Source organism: Tachysurus vachellii, chromosome 14 (assembly GCF_030014155.1).
Source record: "Tachysurus vachellii isolate PV-2020 chromosome 14, HZAU_Pvac_v1, whole genome shotgun sequence".
NCBI lineage: Eukaryota > Metazoa > Chordata > Actinopteri > Siluriformes > Bagridae > Tachysurus > Tachysurus vachellii.
This window is the reverse complement of record NC_083473.1, coordinates 7,574,908-7,600,344: the sequence shown is the minus strand read 5'-3', so window position 1 is coordinate 7,600,344 and position 25,437 is coordinate 7,574,908. Positions and strand designations below refer to the sequence as shown.

The 25,437-nt window shown below is 37.9% G+C and overlaps 3 protein-coding genes across 3 annotated transcripts in view; 2 read left to right on the top strand and 1 right to left on the bottom strand.

Moving 5' to 3' along the window:
- ndfip1 (Nedd4 family interacting protein 1) overlaps positions 1–25,437 on the top strand; it is a 424,215-nt gene that overhangs the window by 255,941 nt on the left and 142,837 nt on the right. The gene's annotated exons all lie outside the window — the stretch shown is intronic.
- drd1a (dopamine receptor D1a) lies at positions 691–6,133 on the top strand. The gene is made up of 3 exons (XM_060887475.1): positions 691–732; positions 2,328–2,436; positions 2,616–6,133. The coding sequence occupies exon 3, from the start codon at positions 2,848–2,850 to the stop codon at positions 3,916–3,918; it is 1,071 nt and encodes a 356-aa protein (XP_060743458.1). The 5' UTR covers positions 691–732; positions 2,328–2,436; positions 2,616–2,847; the 3' UTR covers positions 3,919–6,133.
- Positions 22,194–24,073, bottom strand: msx2a (muscle segment homeobox 2a). Its single transcript, XM_060886860.1, has 2 exons — positions 23,649–24,073; positions 22,194–22,848 (listed from the first exon to the last, which is right to left on the bottom strand). The coding sequence occupies exons 1-2, from the start codon at positions 23,896–23,898 to the stop codon at positions 22,412–22,414; spliced, it is 687 nt and encodes a 228-aa protein (XP_060742843.1). The 5' UTR covers positions 23,899–24,073; the 3' UTR covers positions 22,194–22,411.

Here is a 25,437-nt window from a genome sequence, read left to right as displayed (position 1 = left end):
AAGAATGCTACATCATATTTGCAAGTTTCAAATATAAATTACAGCCATAAACAATAACTTGCACATGTTAACTGGAAACCGCAAAGCTCTCCAACCAGAAAACAGATCTGTTTATCATTAGACTCTGTTTTCAGGGAGCATGTGCTATACAAGTCTATGTAAATGAGCTGTTAATGTAGAAACACTAAATCAAAATAAGCTCATTAATATAAACCTGTGATTTGCATTGCAGTTAGATTTAATGACAGAACTGCTGTTATATAATCACAATCAACACGTTTATTTAACAGATACCAAATACTAGAATGCTCAAGAAAGCCTTATGAATCTCTCAATCTGGTTCATTCTGAATTGTTAATTATATTAATTAATATTTTTATTAATTACATGAGTGACATGTTAAGAAATGCTATAACTAAGCATTAACCTAACCCCTAGCCTACCCCTAACACTTCCTATCCCTAGCAAATTTGCACGTAAATTGCTAGGTATTTGCAATGCTGAGGCCATGTTAATTGATTTATTTATTTATTGATTGCTTGATTTATTATTGGTCACTATGAGTTAAAGCTTAATCAGCTGAACACAATTCATTTTGTGTCATTATTATGAGTGTTTTTGTTGTCATTGTCATTATTATGAGTGTTTTTGTTGTCGTCAATATTCTGAGTGGTTTTGTTGTCTTATCTGTTTTAACACAGTGTTTATAAGCACATTGCACAATTACATTCGGTAAGTGAGTTGAACACTGTAGGCTTTAATTCATCTTTGCATTCAACTGAACACTAACAATACGTTTTTGCCGTTATCTTAGGATTGATTTTTGTTTATTAACACCTAATGGATTATCAAAGTTAATAAACATATCGTAGAATTTATTTCAATCATTTATTCAGTATCTCTTCAAGGGCTAACTGAATCATAATCGTGTTGTTTTCTAATTACTTCATCTTTTTATTTTCAATACCTACAGTGTACTAACATCTACAGTGACAAATTACACGGGCAATGTTGCAAATCCATTAAGACCAAAGCATTACATCACAGTGTTGAAATAACATTTTTTACTGCAATAAAAAAAGAAAAGAAAAAAAGAAAACTAGCAGTGTTTTATTTACACTGTAAATAAACATTGTACGTTTGTAATAATCCTTACAAGACTGAATGTGAAAATTTAATACTGCAAGTTGTTAGTTGTTGTTCAACTAATACTTAGTTGTTGTTTCAGTCGTGTTGCATTTACACAGTGTTGATTCAAAACTGTAGGTGTTTATCCAACACTGTGCAGATTAAATAAACACTAAGCAGTTTGTTTTGTTCTAATTTACTGTCTTTCTGTTGTTGTCCAAAGCACAGAGTACAGTGTTGAATCAAGACCTTGTGTTATAAATAACTAAAATACATTGCAAGTTTACTCCGTCCAGGGTGTATCCTGTCTTGATGCCCGATGACGCCTGAGATAGGCACAGGATCCCCGTGACCCGAGGTAGTTCGGATAAGCGGTAGAAAATGAATGAATGAATGACATTGCAAGTTTACTATATACATTGCAATACATTGCTAAATGCATTGTTTTGTAATGACTAATTAAGGCATTTTTTTGTGCTTTAATGTTGTGCTTTAAATACTGGTGTACTCACTGGTGTATTAAACACTTAAAGTGCTGATTGGACACTGATTATAAGGACAAAAATAACCATTAGGATGTTTGTATTATTCGTGCATCTGCTTGTATAGTGATCTGGGAGTTTTTTTCGTTAAATGGATGCAATGCTGAAGGAATCGGAGACAGTGGAGGATGTCCTTGGGGTTTAGGTTGCTGCTGGATGAAACATGAAGCGCTGAGTGTGTGCGGCGGAGGGAAAGGCGCCTTCTCGCCACTCGACGTCAGCGCGCGAGCGCGGCTCGGGGCTCGGTGTCACTCAGCCCCGGTTTGTCTCTCACACCGAGATGGACGCAGAGGAAAACACACGGCGCGTTTAGAGTTTTTTTTGCAAAACAAAAATCCTTTACTTCATACATGGATCTTTATCCAACCTGAGGAGCATTTTCCCGAACCTTTTTTTTTTTAATGTGTGCAAGAATCGAGGAGTTAAAAACGCGCTCGAGCTCTCAAACCGGTGCTATAAGTTATTTCTTACATAAGATGCATGGAATGGCAAAAAAAGGAATAAGCATATGGAAACACGTTAGGGAAAAGGTGTTTTTCCACTCTTAAGGAGAGTAGATTCAGCTCTTGGGAATACAGATTTTACATTCTGCCTGCAGAACGCACAAGTCATGTAATCTGGCAATGATGTGCTTTACAATGGTGTTCTTCACTTCAGTTAATGTGGCAATGGGACTGAAAGGCAGCGGTGCGCTTTGGATGACTCCGGATGGCTTTGCTGGAAAGCAGAACATGTCAGTGACCGGGGAATAGGAGCAACATTTAGGGTAAGTGACAATAATAATAATAATAATAATAATAATAATAATAATAATAATAATAATACTAATAATAATAATAATAAAATAATAATAATAATTTTTGACATTAACATGATTTAGGTGGTAAAGATTGTTTACTAATTTGTAAGAAATTCATTTACTCACTGTGTCTTTTGATATGCAAGATCATAATTTGGATGCAGCAAGAAAACCAACTGATGCTGCAACATGTACTTCATTCAATCAACATCTTAGGAAATAAATATGTGAGGATTCGGTTGTGACCAAACCTCAAGACAGGAAAGACACTGGATGCCAGTGAAATTATCATCGGTCAGACTGTGCTCTCAGTATTTCGGTTGGTTCCTGCCTGTTATGATGCAGTAATTTCTGGAAGGAAAAAAAAAACTGGCAGTGATGGATTTGAATTTAACAGTAATTGACAGTGGTTTGTTGGAGAGTGACCAATCAACAAGAATTCTCACCGGCTGCTTCCTGTCTCTCCTCATTCTTTCCACCCTGCTGGGAAACATGTTAGTTTGCGCAGCAGTCACCAAATTCCGTCATCTTCGCTCCAAAGTCACCAACTTCTTTGTCATCTCACTGGCCGTGTCAGATCTGTTGGTCGCCATCTTGGTCATGCCTTGGAAGGCTGTAACAGAAATCGTTGGCTTCTGGCCTTTTGGATCATTCTGTGACATCTGGGTGGCTTTTGATATCATGTGCTCAACAGCATCTATCCTCAACCTTTGTGTTATCAGTGTAGACCGGTACTGGGCCATTTCCAGCCCATTCCGTTATGAGCGAAAGATGACTCCCAAGGTGGCATTTGTGATGATCAGCACAGCTTGGACACTGTCTGTTCTCATCTCCTTTATCCCAGTGCAGCTGAACTGGCACAAGGCCCAGCCAGCAAGCTTCCTGTTGCAGAATACTTCTCATGGGGCACCTTTAATGGACAACTGCGACTCTAGCCTCAACCGAACCTATGCCATTTCTTCCTCCCTTATCAGCTTTTACATCCCAGTGGCCATCATGATTGTGACTTACACACAGATTTACAGAATAGCCCAAAAGCAGATTAAGAGGATCTCTGCACTGGAGAGGGCTGCTGAGAGCGCCAAGTTCCGGCACAACAGCATGGGCAGCAACTGCAATATGGACTCAGAAAGCTCCTTTAAGATGTCTTTTAAAAGGGAGACCAAGGTGCTAAAGACTCTGTCTGTGATAATGGGAGTATTTGTGTGTTGCTGGTTGCCGTTCTTTATCCTTAACTGCATGGTGCCATTTTGTGAGCGTGACCTTCCGTGTATCAGTCCCACCACCTTTGACATTTTTGTGTGGTTTGGATGGGCAAACTCTTCTCTCAACCCCATTATATATGCGTTCAACGCAGACTTCCGCAGAGCTTTCGCCATTCTATTGGGCTGCCCTAGGCTTTGTCCAGGTCACAATGTGATAGAGACACACAGCCTAAACAAAAATTGAAATTATCCTGCTGCAGTGTTCTCTTCCTCCATGGGGTCAGAGGGTATTTTTATTATGTGAGGGAACCTGCTCTAAAATGCAGCCTATTGCACATTCCCCAGTGCCAGAACAATCATCTGTACAAGAAGGGTGAACGGATTTGGGATTACGGCTCTGAGAAGAAAGCCCTCCTGCTGTGCTGGACACCAGTTCTGATGTTTCTGTTAAGGGGATAATCTTTATGACAGGCAGTGCTCTTGACTCCAAAGACTGATTGCCTTGAAATCCTGCAGCTATGGACTATTTCAGGCATGAACAAATCATACAACTTCAAAGGAGTAGGCCTTTAGAAATTCTGTATATCCTTCTTTATGAACATGTTTTGATTACGGGACCTTAAGAATGACAATGGACAATGAAGAATGTTTATATGGAAAGGAGTTTAAATGCGACTGAAACTGTGCATAATGAATAGTCTAGATATAAACTGGAATTGAAAGTAATGAATTCCACTGGAAAACCACAGAATACAATAGAAAATGCTTTCTCTTTTTTTAAGTTGAACTGTTAAACTAAAAAAAAGGGCCAAGACTTCACTAGAAAGCATGGGTGGATACTCTAAATGGGTTACCAGGACTTTCAAAGATAAAAACACATCAGTGTAATGTTTAACTTTTGGCATTCACATGAAATGATTTGCTGTTGACAAATGTCTTAAGATGGATTATATTTTTTTTAATCAAATGCAACAAAGGTTTGTAGGAAGTATACACAGAGTGGTATGAGTGACAGATGTAATCTCCATTAGCATTTCTCTGCCAAATGTGTAACACATCATCAAAAGTGATCAGTTGAAATAGACCTTTCATGAATTTAGAAATTTGAATCATGAACACAACTGCCTATTTGTTACAGAAGTGTCTATGTAATAGTTACCACACATCATTATTATTATGGCATCAATGAGACCTTGTGATATAATGAGTTGCTCAAACCTAAAATGTTTCGTTGTTGATCAGTTAGTAGATACCAGATTGTAGCCCTACCATTTAAACTACAATAACTTACAGAGAGAGAGAGAGAGAGAGAGAGAGAGAGAGAGAGAGAGAGAGAGGTTAGCATGTTCGCCTCACACCTCCAGGGTTGGGGGTTCGATTCCTGCCTCCGCCTTGTGTGTGTGGAGTTTGCATGTTCTAGGTTGATTGGAATCTCTGGAAAAATTGTCCATAGTGTGTGAGTGCGTGAGTGAATGAGAGTGTGTGTGCCCTGCGATGGGTTGGCACTCCGTCCAGGGTGTATCATGCCTTGATGCCCGATGACGCCTGAGATAGGCACAGGCTCCCTGTGACCCGAGGTAGTTCGGATAAGCGGTAGAAAATGAGTGATGAGAATGATGAACTTACAGGGAAAGGTAGTAAATTTATTTCTTGGTCAGTAATTGAACATCAAGACGAATATAATCTAGTTGAAAAAAACTGCAGAAATAAAATATCTATTTTTTATAACATACACCTTAAACTTCACGTTATTCATAAGATGAAGCTTTATACTGTATGCGGGCTTGTTCCAAAACAAGAGGGCAGATGGTCAATTACGAGATGGTCGTTCCGTGATTGTCATAATGAATATGTATGATGTTCGTTGGTGCCTATGCTCCTCTAAACTTGCTTTTCTATTACCAAACTCTGACAGATAACTACCAAGACAAACAGAACAGATGGTCATTAAATATAAATGCATAGATGGAAATGAATTCTGATGAATAAGCCCCAGTGAATGTGTATGTGGTTTAGTTGTAATTATGAACACAACTGTTTTCAGAAGATGCCTATGCTGCTCAAAGGGTATTCTACCTTTATCTCACTAACAAACAACATCCACTGTTATATTAATTAATGTGAGTTCTGTGCAATTCTACAACGTGGCTGTTTCGTTAAAGTGCTTTGGTAACAGGAACTGACGACATGTAAAGGAAATGGTGGCTCATTTTCCTAAAAGTTGACCTCAGTTCCTTAGTTATTTGAGAGTGAGAAAATTATGTAAGCGGCGTGCTTGGAGTGTCAAAGTGTTTACAGAATGGATGTCAATTTGCTCAAGATGATATGTTGGAAGGACAGTAATGATCCTGAAGTTTATCCGTAGGAACACTATAGTACACAAATGAACAAGTTATCAGTATGTTTTATCATCTTACTGTACCAATGTTGAAAATGGAAAAAAGTGGCTGTAACACTACAACTACAGTACACTACCACTGTTGGAGATCTCTACGTGATTTAGGTCATCACAATAAATGTACTGTACTATTATGCTGTATGTAATGTGAGACAATAAGTAAAAAAAAAGTACTAAATTCATTGTGGCGTACAAGTAGTTTTATCTCAGCCTGTGCTGTGACCAAAGATGGACTTTGTCAGGACTTTTCAGTCAGAAGCAAGACCCAGAAAAAATAAGTGGCCGTGCTATCTGCACCCATAGTGTCAGAACCTCTTTTCCATTAACATTTTGTTGAATAAACATTTGCGTTGTTTTTGTTGCCATACTTTTCCTGTCTCTCACATAAGAGGGATGAGAGCTTTCCCTGTCAATAGCACACTGTTCGTTATGGGGAGAGGCCCAGAAACAAGTGCCGGCTGCATGTCACACTCTCTCTTGTCCTCTGTGCAATGAGATGTGAACAGGAAACAACAGCAGACAGGAGAAACTGGGCCTTGGCATCCTTTACGATTTCATTAGTTTCTACAGCGCTGTGTGACAGAGCACCACTGACATAAATACAGATAATAAGCTCAAGACCAACTGGAGGAACTCCACATACAAGGCAGATTTTTTTTGCACAGCCAGTCTTTGTGTGTTAAATTTGACCGTGCACAGTAGGGACTTCCAAGCTGTCATTGGTGGTCAGACTCAGATTGAAAGCTCTCATGTCAGACACAATGGGCAGCATATTGAGTGACTCATTAAAGACTAGACACAGACTGAAGCACCAATATCACAGCAAGTGAGTCATTGTGGTAATCCAATGCTGTGTTTGGCATCTAAGCCACACTTACAAGCCCAGGTAGCAATGGAAACACTTACTATAATTACCTTGCTCAAGTTCATTAGTATTTCATGACATGCACAATGGGGAACACAGTCATAGCAGTGTTACGCAAACATCAACGGGGTGTAAATTTAATTTTTGCTCATTGAAGGATGGCACCCTAATACCTCATGTTGCTGATTTTCTTACAGCAAGATTAGATTAACGAGTGTAATACGATAAAACCGCGTGACATAATGACAGTGTTTCCTGTATGGCTTGTTCAGCACATCCAAATTAGCATAATATTAAAATCTACATTTTTATGTTTTCAATTTATAATGAAATCACACAGGGGTGAGAATGTGCTGTTCTTTATTTAGAACTAGTCTGTTACAATAGACGTGACACTGCATATGACTGCTGGATGTCAAGGTCACTGAGTAGCTTTAGGGAGTTGGCAAGAGAGTGTGCGTGTGTGTGTTTGGTGTGTTTGTGTGTATGAAAGAGAGAAAAAAAAAGTCATGGTGTAAAATTGGAGCCTGGGAAGTGCAATCAAGTGCTTAGATAAATCATATTCACTCTTGTTTAAAAATTAATACATTTCAATTGATACTGTAATGCTCCTAGAACTAATGCATTTGTAATGACTCATATGACATAGCTGTGACAAAATAATGAGAAGTGCACAGGGAACTACAGCAGACAGGAAATGTGTCAGCCAGTGCACACGTTGACTGACACTGATGCATGTTCCCCAACCATGTGGCTGAGTGGGTCTCGGTGTCTCAAAGTAGCCAATGATCAGGGTCTTTGTTTTTCCACAGTGGGCTGATTTTAACCTCTCTAGGATCGATGAGAATGTTAAACCTGCTAGAATAAGCATCATTGAGCACGATGCATCTGTTGTTCCCGGTTTCTGTGTCCCCTATGTGTAATCTGTCTCAATAAGCCAACTAAATGTTCTGCTTAATCATCATTTTTATATTTCGAACTGAAGGTCAAGTTATTTATAAAAGTGAAGTTATCAAGAATCCCCGGCTGCAAACTTAATCTTCAAGCAAATTTCTCGTAAAAATTCACCCTATATCAGAAAGACGTACACCCAGAACTTATCATTTTTTTCTTTGCCATGGAAATCATCTGTTAGTGATAGAGAGCTTGTGATGCAGCAGGAGCATACTGTATGTGGTCAACATAAACAGTGCAAATTAATAATACTTAGATGATGGGACAATGAGTGTGACAACAAAAGTGTATAATAGTTTAGAGATAAAAAGCCTCTTAAAAGAAAGAAAGAAACACCATTCTCCGTCATGTCCATCACTTTGCCATTTATATTTTGATATGTGGACGATCTGGCATTTTCTTTTTGTTTATTCTCAAAATGTTTTCTTTTTAGAGCCTTCATATTTCATGAAATAGATCAATCATAGAAGAAATAACATTAAATACCCTGTATATTTTTAAAAGTAAGAAAAACTGCACACATTCAGATGTCTTTACAGATTGAAAACTCCAGCAAGTGCAAACAACCTGCATTTCTGAGATACATTAACCAAATTAATGCTTCTGTTACTTTGGCCTTTCCAATACTACCACAACAAGTAACTACAATTACCCCAACATGCATAACTCCCAGCCTAAATAACCCTGAACTACCCAATGCACCTAGAATAGCGCTCTTCACTGGTATATCAGTTTAAATCGCCTGTACCAAATTACCCCAAATCCTCAAATCTCCAGTTTACATACCACACTCTATTGATCTAATTAGCCTTCAGAATGACTTTTACATCTCAATCCTGTTTAGCACTTCAACTAAAGGTTCCTTCAAAAACGTTACATTGGATTTTTTTCCCATTGAGAACTGATGCCAGTGCCAGTCATAACCCGACCTCATTATGCATGGAAATGAGTAGAGTGCACCATGTGGGTTGTAATAACACAACTCCCTGCAAGGATAAATCAAAGCAGCCATCAGGCAGACTTCGCCATTAATCCTCTCTGATCCACACGTCCCATTCACATGTCAGGCCCAAATGCTACATCTGCCTCACATCTTCCTCTATTCAAAAGAGGCCCCATGGTGATACTCAATAGGGATGAACATGTTTCTAATGAAAAATGAAAACATGCATGAGTTGGCTTACTGTGTTTACACAAAATCAATTAATTGAGGACAAAAGTGTTGTATAAGTGGTTGTAACAGTGGTTTTGTATCGAGCCCTTATAAACTCCCATCAGTTAAGATTCATGTGAATATAATGAACACAATGTCGTAAATCTTGTTTTTATTAATCTAATGCCATGCTTGTCAATCATGCTTAGGATTAAATCTAAAAACGAGACCTGATATTAGCATTTTGATGGCCTAATAGGTTCGCAATTCCCCATATTAAAAAGGCCCAAGTGAGCCTGTTATTGCCTTTCCTGTTATTGTCGCTTCCATAAACAGGGCGATAACTGTAGAATTTAGCTGATGAATAATCATCATAATGCTGATTAGACGTGGATGGATTGGCATTTGAAGGACGGTGCGAAGGGAGGCAGTGCCATGTTTGAATGGATGAAATGCTAATGCAGCACCCTTTGGGCATGCTCCTGAAGTGCTGCCTGTCCAATCTGACTCATCTCATCACATCAGTGCCATTTGCAGACAGATGCCCTCTATCATCAGAACAAGCAAGCAGCATCGAGGGAGAGAGCCAGAGACCAAAGCAGGAGAACAAGAGAGAAAGACAGCAAGACAGACAGAGAAAGAGACATGTCCCGACTCAGACAATTTCAACAACCTGATTTCTCTCTGCCTAACTACAACCTCAAACACCACCTCTATATTCCTACCATTCTTAAGGTTGATATTTTTGTTCCTACCTTTGCTGTAAGTATTCCTGCAATTATTATTAATTGAGTTATTAGCAAGCGAGAATTAAAATGGGTCCTAGAAACTTTGAATCCGGACACATTAACACTTTTCTAGGGCTCGATTTAGGACAAACGCTAATGGTTCTACAGCAGACTGTGCCAATTCCCCGAACCAAAAAGGCAACTGTTACCTCAGGTGCCAGTTGGACACGTTTCAAAAAGTGTGAAATGTGCCTGAGTGTGTCCCGAACTCCTGCTGCCTCTGACATTCAGCGCTCCAAGAAGGATGTGCAACTCTCAGGTAATGAAGGGCTTACTTTAGAAAGCACCTGAGCACCAGAACACCGCTGTGTGGTTCACCTACAGCACAATATGGAGGGGGGGAGACGGCATTAAAGCGCAACCCACCTCCTAAGAATTAATTACCATCAAAATATCCAGGATAATTCAAGCTATGTTCAATTTTCAGAGTCACCCCTTGAAATGTTATTTTTAAGTTACAAATAAAAACACAAAACAGGATTAGAACATTATGGGTCAAGTGGTCAAAGCTACAATTTGAGTTTAATTACTTTTTTTTTAAACTATTAGAGCGGAGGGCCTGATTATTTAGCAACACGCTTCCACTGCAGAACCAAGCTGTGCAAACATTTCATTGTTTGAACAACAGCCTTGAATTATGTTATCCCGACCCTTTATAAGGAGGACTAAAAAAATTCCATAACTACATAAGAAAGCAGTAAACAGCAGGCTAAATCTGACGCTGTAATAGCCGCCCCCATCACACAACAGGCAGGTAGCAATAATAATAATAACAAGAATAACCATTACCATAAATCTGTGCCCAAACCACAGCTGTGAATGTTCAGAGAACTGTATTGCATCCTACATGCTATGCACATGTCTAAAACAATCCCCCTAAACACTGATACACCAGCCAAGTTTCCCATACGAAAATCCATTTTTAGAAAGCAATTTGTGTAAACAACTCTGATGCTAATGATGATCATTTTCAGCAAAAAGGAAGCTGCACTTACGTTAAATATAAACCAAACCAGACCATGGCTATGTAGTAGTAGTAGTAATAATAATAATAATAATAATAATAATAATAATAATAATAATAATAATAATAATAATAATACTTTTTCTCATCCAGTAGTCTCGAGTAAGTCCTTACAAAGTTGACATTAAAGAAATTGTTGAAAATTCAGTGTTTCTATTATAAACTCTGGACCCATCTTGACCCTGAGCAATAGTGGCTACTGGAGATGAATTAATAAATAAATACATAAAAAAAAGCTACATTATCATCCAAAATAATAAGCTTTGTATTGAGTCTAATACTTCTGTAGATTGATTTAAATCTACATTTGTCCATGTTTTATAATGACATTTTTTCTTCATTCCCAAAATTTGAATGCAAAGTGTCTCAGTGGTCATGGAAACATTGGCATACATTTTCTATTTTTTTTATAGTGCAACTTTATATGGATTGTTTTGTATCCCCAGAAATAGAGCGTTATCACTTATTTCTTCGAAACTGTACTCAGAAAACTCTTCATTACCTTCAGAAAAGGCATGAAACAGGCTGTCATGTGCACTAAGAAATCCAGCATAGACTGATGATTCAGTTAAGATGAAAAACCCACTGTAACAGATTTGAGGCGAAGTCGTACAATGGCACAATGTAGGCCACAGCAATGAGCATTCCCAGGAGGCCATTCATGAGAAAGCAAATATGACTGTTTTTTAAAGCACTGCAATGCATACTTATGTAACAACTGACCTCAGTGTGTTTGCAGAGTCTGGGGAAATGCGCTGCACATTCTTACTGTTGCTGTTCCTTTATCTGTCTGATCAGTTGAACAGTTCCTATCAAAGGAACTGAGAGTTAAGCAAACATCATAAACCCCCTTGAGACCCACATTCCACCCACTAGTGCTTAAACCTGTGACCTAGTGAATCTCCCACAGAATTCCCAGACACTACATTTATCACAGCTTTGCAATCACACAGTCTGAGCACATACTGTAAGGCACAACCCAGAACTGTTTGGTTGGAACAACCCTTAAAGAATGCAAACAAGGACACATCCTTAGAGGACAAGGTTTTGTATACTTTATGTCTCTCTAAAAATAGCCCCATACAAGAGCACGTCTCTCTTTTCAGTGCGGCAACTGCGCGACCCAATTCTATAGATGGCTCGCTCCCAGCAGGATTAGGGAAGTTAAGGTGAAGCGCAATTCATGGGTGAAGGCATCTAATGTGGCTTTATTTTTAGACTGCTACATATGAGAACATTCACAGCCTGGGGAATAAAGTCACTGGAGTGTAAGGCCTGGTTTAGCAAAACAACATGCACTTCCACAACTACACGAATGGACTCCAGAGTCCGTGATGGAGAGACACAGAGAACACGATATAACATTCTCAGACAGTAATGGCTAAAGGGAGGGGGGAGGCAAGATAACTGATCTATAAGGCGTTAGAAGATGGATGCCTCTTTTTCACTGACATACCTATGAACGCAGTTTGAATTTTTAATGTTTTATTAGACCTACAATAATAAAAAATGTTTCAAAGAAATATGTATATTCAAATGTCTATATTTCCATGTAGTGGAAACGGTTGTGCTGTGTTTCCGTGTTTGCCAAAAAAGAGCCGCTTAGCTCCACATCCTTTTTAATTAATGATAATTTTAAGGAATGGTTGGGGCTGGTTGGGGGTAAAGGAAAGCTATTGCATCATCTGTAGGATACATAGACTGGTGAAAACTAATTAAAGCTGCTAGTACACATCTAAAAATCACCCTCTCAGCAAAAAAATAATGACCGAAAGTATTCTAAATAAAAGGCTATATTTTTTGTACATTTTAAGTAATTATGGCAATATGGAAAATATCTAGTAAATATGAGATGACTGGAAAATGCTTTTTTAAAATATCTTTTTATTAATATTAAAGAAATGAAGGTAGATAAATGAAAATGTGTTTCTTAATTAAAAATAAATGTATCATGGCCATTGGCTCTGCAGGACAAAAGGAGTATCATGTAGGTGAGCTTGATAACATAATGAATTATAATTAAGAGTCATAACAGTAAAATCTGTATATAATATGCTATGCTAATCTTACAGGAATAATTTTAAACTGTAATAGTGAATGTTATTACAGACTGCCTTATCAAATATTAAAAGTAAATATTAACAGCTGCCATGACAGTTTCTCTCGTCACTGTGGGTAAGAATAGTGGTTTCAATCCTCTGTACAATGCACAGAACACACATCACATGCTACTAGCACACATCAAAAAACACCTGATGTGGGGAGATCTTACAGGACAATTTCTTCTTGTGAACCTCATTTCCCAGCTCTTGGGAGAGTGCATAAAGCAGGATCTGTCATAAAAACACACACCTGCTCATGTGCTTTGAAGAGAAGATGACGGGATTTACCAAAATGATACACTCAGGAACAAAAGACTGTAATATTGTATGCTGTGCTGAGGGAAAGCTTGCTGTTTCCCCTGCTGTTGTTTCTGTTCTTTTCCACAGTGCTTCAAGGAATGTGCAATGAAAGAAACTGAGTCAAATGCTAGCTCAGCCATTTGCAGGCACTGTTCTAGGTCAAGATTGAAATACACTGGGGTAAAAAGAAAGCAAATGTGACAATCCACAAATACACATGCTGTTGTCGATAGTATTGATATCTACACTGCTCCTGGATCTGTGCATACTGAGGAGTTTCCTTTCACCCTCATATTCCTGATCCTGCTAATCAAACTGTGCATAAACATTTAGCATGTTAAATTACAATCATGACTAAATTCTGCGAATATTATATATTGCAAGAATTTTTGGATGCTTTATGTTAACTGTTGGTGCAGCTTTAACACATATATTAATTCATTTGTTTAATCTATTATTATCAGTAGTTTTATCCTGGTGTGGATCATGGAGCCAATCCTGGGATCAACGGGAGTAAGCAGGAATACACCCTGGGATAGGATACCTGTCCATTGCAGGACAACATATTCACACACACATTCAGTCCTATAAACAGGTTAGGGCAGGTTTCAACCTAAATATATGGTTTGGGTGGTGGGAGGAAACTGGAGAACCTGAATGAAACCCATATGAAGATGGAAAGAATATGGGAAACTCTACATAGAGAAACCTGAGTTCAGTACAGTTGCGAGGCCTAAATGCTACCTTAATGCTACTTAATAATAAAACAAGCTATATTGATCCTAATAATATGTCTCAGGGTACAGGGAAGTTATTCTTCATCACCCTTATCTGTTTTGGCACCTGGAGGGGTGAGTGAACTTCCCCTAGACTGGAAGTCACTGGCTGTCTTCAACTAACATTTAAAGACCTACCTCTTCCTGAAATATTTAAAAACTAAAAACATATATATGCTTGTGTACATTTCTTGATATATTACTGCCAAACAAGAGTTCTATGGCAATCTTAGTGCATGGCCTAGAGAACCAGTACACATGCATTTGTGCATATAAGACTGCATATAAGACTCTATATAAGACTGCTTGCCAAATGGAAAAAAAAAAAATAATAATAATTACTTAAAACTTAAAACACATTTCTGACAGAACTGAGATTCCATATTCTGAGAGGGTTTTCTCAGACATGCTGCTGTAGGATAAGTCTAATCTGAAGAACTTGTCTAGATCCCAAGGCAGAGTTTTGGCCATGAACTGCTTTAAAGGCAAAACTGAGAATATTTTATAGCAATATACATACATATATAAACAGGAAGCCAATGGAGTGTGGAGCACAGGGTTAAAACGTGATACAATAAACTTATGAATTACTCATTACAGAATGTTTTCTGCGTTAGGGAATAAAATAAAGAACTTGGGGACATAAAGAAGACTAAAAGTTCCTAACTCACTGTTTCTTCTTAAAAAAATACAGAATTGTTGCGCGAAACATTTACTAAGAAATTTCTCAACCAAGAGCAATGGTGGAGTTCACCTCACTGCAACAGATACTCGGATGTCTAATAAATTAATGTTTACAGTTAGTAGCTAGTGTGGTAGCAGCCTGCTGTGTACACGCAGAAACCAAATTCTTGATGCGCAATTGATAATGTTACTGATTTCAAAGATAAAAGATTGATCTAAACGCTCAGTTGTCAACATAGTCTCTCTCGCTCTTTCTCTCTCTCTCTCTCTCTCTCTCTCTCTCTCTCTGTCTCTCATAAGACAATTTCATATAAATGCAATTAAATTTGCAATTTACTCAGTCTGTAGTATACACAAAGTAAAAGGAAATAGAGTTGACATGTCAGCATTTTGTTTCTGTGCTGCAGGAAACCAACAACCCACTCATCTTATTTTATTTTATTTTATTTTATTTTATTCATAACGTAATGTAAAATCAGGCAATGGATTTTGATTTATCAAGTTAACCATAAAAAAAAAACAAAAAAACACTACATTAGACATATCACTGTCAGTATTCAGATAAACGGCATTATTAGAAAACGTAAAGCATAAAGCCAAGCAATAAACCTAAATTAAATACAGGTGAGAAAAAACTTGGTAAAGTGTTTGACTACGGCTACGCTGGAAGAGTTTCTACAAGTCTCTGAAGCTTTACTGAAGCGATGAACCATTTACCTCTAAAAGGAATTTCAACAGTTGGTCTTTGGTGATGGTAGTAGGAAGTACTCTCTATCACATAGCTTCAAAATCCCCAACAAGAGTTCAACTAGGTTGAGAACTGGTGGTTACAGCATATACAACACACCATTTAGTGAAATCTTGTCCTATGTGATTTCTTATCCACTTACCCAGACTCCACTGCCATCAGGGTGGAAAAGTATCTTTATCAAATGAAAAAAGTCATCAGTCAGATGAACTTGCATTGGACCTTTCACATAAAGGGGCATTTAAAAAACACAAATAGAGTTTATTTACTCTTGGAAGCTCACGACAAAGGAAGTGCTGCTCAATATTGAGGTAGACTGAGACATCTGGTGGCCTGGTGGACTTTTGCACAGAGCCGGTGTGACGTTCAAATGAACGTACCCTTCTCCTAAATTGGCAAATTAGATTCTTTTTCAACACAAATTCACAGGTGAAAGGTGTTGCACACTCAATATTGAAACTTGATAGGCTCGTATATTTTCGGATGCATTAACATCACTGGTCTGTCTCTGTTTTAATACCAATTCAGACATTTTCTACGAGATTTTCAGCTACTTTACACCTTCTTTCCTTGACATGGCTGGCTGTGTTCTCACTTTATGTCGTGTCTATACTCAAATTCCCCTGAAAGTATTTAATCTCAAAAAGAATGAGTTTTTGAGAAGTTGAGGTTGACCTTGATATGAATATTCTTAGATGTTAGATGGCTATCAAAGATAACGACAAGATCACATATAAGGGGAATATCTGAGTGCCATCGGAAAGGGAGAGCTTAAACTCACAGTAATCTTGCAGTTTAGTTTAAAAACATGGTGTTTGCATTTACTGACACTGACACTTTTATCCTAAAACGACTTGAACAGAAACATAGTTACTTAAGAACTACAGTGTTTTTTGGATCCATGAAAACTGTAGAGAGCTAAAGCATAAAGTTGTGTTTGTACCATTAGAGGTTAGAGAACCATCTGCATACTGTAGTTTCCCAAGCCATACTTCCTGATGAGGTACAATAATAGCAGTATATATTTTCTACAGAATGGGTTCTAGACCTGGTCCCTAAAAACATCTTGGATCTCTGAATCCCAGCACCAGATAAGCCAAGCCATTTCATTCAGCCAGCACTGAGATTGAGCAACACAAGGATTTTAACTGAGTCACATGATGTTCTGTAGAGTATAGCTCATATCTTTTCCCAAAGGATAAGTATGGTCTTAAGGCTTTTTTTTTTAGTCTTTAAATCACAAGTCATCTGAAAAGATTTAAGTTTTTTTTGTGTTACATCCAACACAATATTTTCTTTACAGACTATAAATAGAGTAGAGAGAGATAATATCAGCATGAGTCACCACACTGAGGCTTTCCTTTAAACAAGTGTGACAAATTCCCATCAACAGATGTGCAAAAATTTAATCAGCACATTTCCATTTTGCGTAAACACATTTCTTCAGAGCCTAGTGAAGAAAAAAGCTATGAGCGATTGTGTTTGCATTTGTGTGTGCATTCTTTCATCAGCACAAAGGTTTGGCTTTCAGCTTGGCTGAGCTCAGAAACGTCTGAGCCACCGGTGATGTTGGCAGGTATGTATGGAGAATGGCACAGCAACATCGCTCTCCTTCTCCCCCATCCTATCAGAGCCATTGTGCTCTTTGTCAATCAGCTGTGCACTCCTCTGAACAATTATGCAGCCTCGTTCTCCTCACATTTATTCGGAGTAAAAACACAGAAAATAATGTGTGGGCAGCTTGGCATGCTTAGGTAATGTGTAGTATCTACAACAATAATTATGGTTTAAGTGGCACATCAATTTGTTTAAAACAAATCATTTAGCGAGCATATAAATACACACTGTATTTATTACCTGTGGCAAATAGTTTCTTTTAGTTGTGCATCACTATAGTACTGACTTTATTAAACAACACACAGAGTAAACCAGAATTACCGTTAACTGAATACATGTTTAAGTCAGTGATATTTGTCATTAAGATCCACCTCAATAATCAACTACAGTACGTAAAGGTTAGCATGTTTATTTTGTTATATGAAAGAAAGCTCTGGTCTGAGTGCTTTACTGTAATAAAGGTGCACAACATCTTCAAAACACATTCGGTATGGACAAGTGGAAATGTAAAAGTGTACAAAAGAGGAACATTACTGTAACCGTTACATGAACAGGAAAGAAAAAATAGATTCTGTACGGAATTCACCAAACGTCACTGTATCACCTACAGGTATGCTATGTTTGTTTTGGGGTTTCACACACACACACACACACACACACACACACACACACACACACACACACACACACACACACACACACACACACACCCGCACACACACACACACACACACACACACGCGCAAACACACAGACACACACACATGCGCACACACACACACACACACACACACACACACACACACACACACACACACGGAACAAGATTTACCCAAGAGCACCACCTACAGCAGACTGAATTTATTAACCACCTGATTGAGAAATTCCTCTCAGTGGTGTTCCTACGCAAATATGTACGAATATCGTATACACTACATTTGGAAAAAAACCAAAAAACAACAACTATTTATAGGAATGTGAATACATAATGAAAACAACACTACAGAACCACATGTACTAGGCTCTGGATTGTAAATGCACGCTGCTGTAGATGGCGCTCTTGCCTATATGGCCAAAAATAAACACATGACAAATGAAAGTGGTGACTCCATTATGCAGTATTTATTACGCTGACATGATTTGCATTCGGTTTTCCCTTTAGACGGAAGGCTCAGTGCAAATCAATACAAAGTTCTTCTGACTGATCACCTTTGTCCTGTAAGGACCCAGCCCAGCTCAGCCCAAATGAAAACCTATGGAAGATTTTAGACAGTGCTCATTACAACCATCATCCATTCATGTTGGAAGAAGAGTGTACACCGATAGAGTTGATCTCCAGACACTTGCAGAATCAATACTAAGGTATATTGAAGCTGTTCTTGTGTCCCAACACCTTAACACAGTTGTATGCTTTTTTGAAAATTGTCATCCATTCGTATATATCTAGGACATTCTGAAGAAAAAAAAAAAGTCAGGAAACTGCTGTTGATATACCAAACTGAACTTACTTATTTGATGAAAATTTATTTTAGCATCACAGGAAGCATGCCTGTTTACTAATAGCTGGTTTTAATTCTTTTGATGCTTGGAAACTTTGCTTTTTGAACAGTAACTCAGACTAGTTTAACCATAAATAGACTTGCAAGCCAGAAATCATCTGTAATTTGTGTGCATTAAAGTCCTATATCTGGATTAGTATAAGTATCTTGCCACCTTTGTGGACCTCCCAGGTTTGAGGCATTACAAAGCTTAGCGCTAAACAGAGTGAGCAGCCGAGCAAAGTTGGCAGTGAGATCGTGGATTTTCAGCCCAAACGAATAAAGCTAATCTCTGGAGCCGAAAGGCAATTTTGCACCTCAAAAACATTCTGCTATCAAACTAATGCCAGAGCTTGTTTTCAAAACAAAGGGAAGGAAATGGACTGTGAAATCGCTCGTAATTGTAACATGGCTCCATAGGACAGTGAGGCAGTCAGAGAGAGCCAGTAAATCCTACAGTTAAGTGAAAGAGTAAAGGCCGATCTCAAAACGTGTTCTGGTTCTTATCACTGAGCACAGTACATACACATGATTTCACAGTGGTTAAACTAAAATTCGAGGTCAAGCACAATTAAGTAAGGGTCTGGTTGACATAGAGCACAGCACTTAAGATCATATATGGCTGATAAGTCAAATCCCAAATCTGGAAAACTTTGGGAAAAGGGAAGATATACGAGTCGAGAGCCAAGGAGCTGTGAAGAACAAGTACCAGTGTTCACTTTCTAGACTTGTGTAATTCCCTAAGGCACAGGTTCCCCATCCTGCACATTTTAGTATTTTTCCAACTTTAACACATCCACTTTAACTCAGGAAGAGCTGTTAATTAGCTGATCAGCTGAATCAGATGTGCTAGGAGCAGCTAAAACACTACAATGTGCAGTTCAGGAACACGGTTGGGAAACTGTTGCTCAGTAATTAAGTGTTGCTACCTCACAGCTCCAGGGCTACCGGTTTGATCCTGAGCTCTCTGTGTGGAGTTACTCAGCATGTTATCCCAATATCCGATGAGGGTTTCCAATGGGCTCACTGTTTTCCTCCCACTTCTCACACACATGTTGGTACTGTAGCAGCAATGGCTATGACTACGTGCAAATAAGTATATGACAGGTGTCCCATCCATGGTGTATTCCAGCCTCATGCTCAGTGTTGCTGGGTTAGGCTCTGGATCCATCATATCTATAACCAGGATAAAGCAGTTACTGAAGGTTTTGAAAGAACTCAACATGTCTGCATGATGGAGAAGATATAAGATATATTTTCTGTCAGTCCACAATGTTGAAACCTGTGGAGAGCAAGCTTGATTATTGGAAATGCTCTGTGTTAAGACAAAAATTTTATTTTTATGACACTTACAAAAACAATTGTAATTGTAAATGTAGTACCCCAGATATTTACTAAGTACAAGCCCGCTTATAGCATAAAGAAGTGACAAAGACAATGAAAGTTAAGAGACTGAACAAGGCAAGGAGTGTGCTGAAGGGTGTTAGACATCAACAGCATAATTTGTACAAATAAGCATCAGATTCTTTCAGTTTACCATGCTCTTTTTCGTTTTCACACATATAATTACACTTTAGGCAGGATAATAGAACATAAAACAGTAAAATAAAACAAGCTTTCCATCAAATACCTAAATCTTTCTATTTAAGGATGTGTAAGGGGAGTGTGGTAGCCTAGTGGTTAAGGTGTTGGACTACCAATCGGAAGGTTGTGAGATCAATCCCAGGTCCACCAAGCTGCCTCTGTTGGCCCCTGAGCAAGGCCCTTAACCTTCAGTTGTATTAAATAATGTCAGAGATAATGTAAGACACTCTGGATAAGTGCGTCTGCTAAATGCTTGAAATGTAAAGTCAAAAATACAAACATTCCTCTGTTTACTTAATTGATTTTCAAATTTTAGGACGTTCATTCCAAGGCTATTTTTTTTTTAATTTTTAACTTAACATATACAATACTGTACAGAAATTGAATGATTTGCTTAAGGCATTTTTATTATATTGAACTAAACACTAATCAGAAAACACATCATGATGTGCATGTTTAATCAGTATCAATCACTTAGTTGCTACTTGTTCCATAGTCTTCCATTAAAATGGCATAACTTGCCTGCTGTTGAACATCTCTGGATTTTTCCCTACTTTAACATATCCTCACTAGCAGAGAAAAGAATAATATTTTATTAATTAATAATAACACTAAGCAATAACACTAATAACACTAATGTCCTGTTTAAGTGACCAGAACCTGTTTCTTTTGAACTTCATAATACAGACGGAAAATGCCTCATTATTTCTGTTTCACTTTGTAAAAGCTATATTGGTTTAAAAAAAAAAATTCAAAGCTCCTTTAAAAATCCATAACAATTACAGGTTCCTTAGAAATATATCATCACACCCATGCTGCCAGCAAATAAGGGCACTCCCAAATTACATGCAAAAACTACTGAACTTAAATACCATCTGAAATTTGCCTACAAGCCCTGGAACAGTCTTGATTAATTAGAATACAAAGCTGTTATTATACTATTAGTTTTAATTCGTACTTAATAACAGCCAGGGTGTAGGGCAGGGTGTAGGCAGTAAATTGGTGATATAGTGTTGACAATAGATGAAAAGGTTCAACATGTCAGACTCAGTAGGGATCCACATTCCTGTGCTGATACACAGAAGGAGTTTAACCAGCTTGAATAGCTTTCGGAGAGACCCAGTGTTTCAGTGCGTCATGTAATGACACCGTTTAATTAACTTTTCTCAAGACCACCAGGATGAAAATAGAGAGCCATACAGATCAACCTCAACATTTCAAAAGATTATGAGCATGAATGCCTAAAAGCCCCCTTTCAGCAGCTCAATTTAAAAAGCATTAGCAACCATGCAGCCTTTGGGGTTGAGCTTATCTCACATTCTCAAATACTGCATCATCAACCCCAATCAAATAATTCAGAATTAAGATCCAGTAAAGGAAAAGAATATATATTTTATTATTTCTATCTTTTCCTTTATATTGGCCTGTACTAGCTTGTGATTTCAAGCTTCTGATCCACAAATTTTCCACACCAATTTTCATCTGAAAGTTTCATTTAATGAAAAGCAATAATGTTATTATAAAAAACATAATATGGTACATTTGTTCCTCATATAAATATAATCATTTGACCACTACACGAAGTCATGAAAGGATACATAGAGCTCGTGTAATCGACGTATTTGGTTTTGTACGTTTTCTTTTCCTTAAACTGAGAATTTCTTTTTTACAAAATAGCACTCATTAATCATTGTTCTGATTTAAAATTTGTCCTCTATAAAATGTAAAATACTGATTTCCTACATACAGTTTGCCTGTTTTTTCGTAACAGTTTTAAACATAACAGTTTAAAATTTTTAAATCAATTTACCAAATTCAGTTTAGTCGTTCAGTATATCCAGCATCTGAACCTGCATAGTCTTTATAATAAGGTGCATGTAGACACAGCCTCTCCCAAACTGTATATATATATATATATATATATATATATATATATATATATATATATATATATATATATATATATAAGGATTTTTTGCCTTGTTTTTCTAGGGCTCTTTATATCTTTTTCAAAACTTTTATAAAATTACTACTATGTTAAAAAATAAAAAAAAAAAACAAAAAAAAAAACACTCAGGCCCCTTAGACATTTTGTTGTTTTGGTCATTGACACATTATTTAGATTACTTATCAGCCTACTTGGCAAAGATGTTTAGGCACCAACAAATAGTCTTCAGTTTGAATGAATAAAAATCCATATTGCCTCTCAGGACAAATGATACATACTATAAGCCAAAGGTGTAGAGTAAATCCCAAGTGGAGGCATAGGGAGCATGTATCTGCGGAAAGGAAAGTGTCCTGATTGTCCATAAAGGAGCGTTGCTGCTCCCTGTGGTTGACTGTTGAGAGGAAATGGGAACGAGATGCCTGAATGAGCTGAGGGCTTGGCCGCCATTTTGAGCTTCTCTATCTCGGCCTCCTGCAGTCGCTTGGCTTTGGCCCGTCTGTTCTGGAACCAGATCTTCACCTGAGTTTCAGTCAGGCAGAGAGAGCTGGAGAACTCTGCACGCTCAGCGATAGAGAGGTACTGCTTCTGACGGAACTTGCGCTCCAGCGCCAGGAGCTGAGCTGTTGTGAATGGAGTGCGAGGCTTACGATTTGTCTTGTGCTTCCTGAGAGAACACGTATTCGGAACCAAATGTCCTGTAATCATAAGAAATCCTAAGAAATCACAACTATGTTCTATAAAAACCTGAGAAAACGATTTTTTTTTTTAAAATTTTTTTAATCCAGTGGTTCTCAAACCTGTGATCCATGACATTTTGCCTAGGAGTTTATAATTACGCTTTTTGTAGTTTTCCCACTATTAAAGTTTTCATAGCTGAAATGTGCCTCCTCTAAAGTTGATTTTTTTAAAGCTTAATAACTAAAAACATGTATGAACTATATCAACGTATGCATTGATAACAACAGTACTTTTTTCATCAATATGTAAACTTTGTGTAAATGGTGTTGGTTCTGTAGGTAAAGTCAGTGAATTAAACTCTAATCAGTCCCACAAATGTATGATTGTTCATATTTAATTTATCGAATATTTGTGTTCATAATGCCTGGATGAAGAAAGTATGAGAACCCCAGTGGTAACCTTCTGCATGCATTACAAGACATATGTAAGCATTGAGCTACTTGTCTGGTTAATGAAATAAATAAATACTGTGTTTTAAATAATGTACTATACAATAATCAACAACAACAACAAAACTCTACATTTTGTATTCATGCTCAGCTGGACTTAAAAATAAAGCCCCTTGCTCACCATGATGTCAACACTGCATCTTCATTGCAGTAAGACAAACCTCAACACTACACATTTAGATACTAGAGTGCTAAAGTTTACCCTGTCTTCAAGAGCACACCTTTACTTTTGTCACTCACACAAGCACCAAAGCAACAAGGAAATACATTCCACTCCTCTGTTGTGAATATGTTGTGCGTAAACCTACGTGGTTGCGGTGAGCATGAAGACTTGGTCCAGGTTGCCTCGTCTCGATCCGATGATTCCGACTTGACAGGAGACGACGGGACACAGTCATCTGGAGCAGACGGCTGGTATATGAGCGTCGAGCGGCCGGTGCCGTAACGAGGCGCTTCCGTGGGAGCCATGAGCGCGTCCACGCTGAACGGCAAGCTCGAGGCGCGCTGCGCAGAGCACGCGGTGTCTTCACGGAGCTCCGTGCTCATACCTTGCCTCATGCGTCGGTCTGGGACAAACAAGCGTGAGCCTCAAAATAAACAAGATGGAATAATAATAAACGTCAGTCCGTCCGTCCGTGAGCGCCAGGTTCTCCTCCACTCCGTTCAGAGTCAAAGTAGTCAGCGATTCAAGAGCATCCCGGAGCAAAGTTGGAGGCAGTCAACGTCTCCGCCCAGCCAAGAAAAAAGTTCTTATGGGAAGTCGGTGCGTGCCATTGGCTCATTTATTTAGCACATTATACCTGATTAACACCAGGAGATGCGATCCAAGTAAATTCATGTAATAGCATATATATATGTACATATATATATATGCTATTACATTACACATACATCATAATACACAGTCAACAAACAAAGGTAAAAGAAACCTAAATTAAATCTTTACTTGGAACTCTCAGGTGTACACCCTTTTTCATTTATTGTCCATCTTTTACATGGAGTATAGATAAGTATATAAGTAATCTATGAGTATAGATTACATATACCTTATATGTAATCTATACTAAGGTCTAAAAATGGTCCTTAAGGTTCAGTTAAATAGTTAAACATTCACATCACGATATAAAAACCACTAAAAGTACAGTGGACCTTTTAGTGTACCATCACCACTGAGGTCTTACAATGCAGGGAGTCTTGAATTGGAGTCACTTTTAGGATAATTATTCAATGATTGTCATGAAAGTTTAAGCTTTTGTTATAGTTGTACTGTATATTTTTTAACTTCTGAAGGGGAATATAGTGCTCCTTTAATAGTACAGCGTATCTTTATTGCTGTGGTATTTACACATTCTGTACCTATTCACTTTTTACCTTTCATTTCGTACCGTAGATTTGAGGTACCTGAAGCTTTAAGGTATATAATTGGAACTTTTGGAGTAAAGCTTGAAGTTTAATATTATATTGCATAATAAATCTATGAAAAATAACTAAAATAATCGCATTGGACCAGCAGGCTAACAAATACTGTATAAGAACCGTATGAACCCTGATTTAAAAAAAAATAATGCCAAATAATGGCAAATCAATGAGAAACACAATGACGAAATATTTATGTAATCACTCAAAATGTTTCTACACTGATCTGTCACTACTGTTTGCAAAGCAGGAAAACACATATCGTGCTGTGTCATTATTCATTGTCTCTGATTCACTGTCCTGATCTATATTTGAAAACTAGAAAAAAACAACTACACACTTGCTTGATAATGATAAACATGTCCAAAAGTGAAATCTAATCCTCTTTGAACTTTTGTATCACAGCCTGGCTAATAATTCAGGCAGAGGAAAGATGATTGATAAAGGTAATTCCCCATGTGCACTTCTCTTAGCAGGCTGTGAAAGGCACTGGGATTGGGCTAGCCTGAAAATGACTGTCATTACATTGTTATTATTAACACCTTGTAATTAGGCCTTTGGAATCCGGTTCTTTTAACCGGGATTTAACAGTAATGACACAAAATTGCTACCTTCCTGAGGTGTATGGCGCCCACGCTGATTAGTCGGAGACTGTCATTTTAAAAGCTATGAATTTTGCTC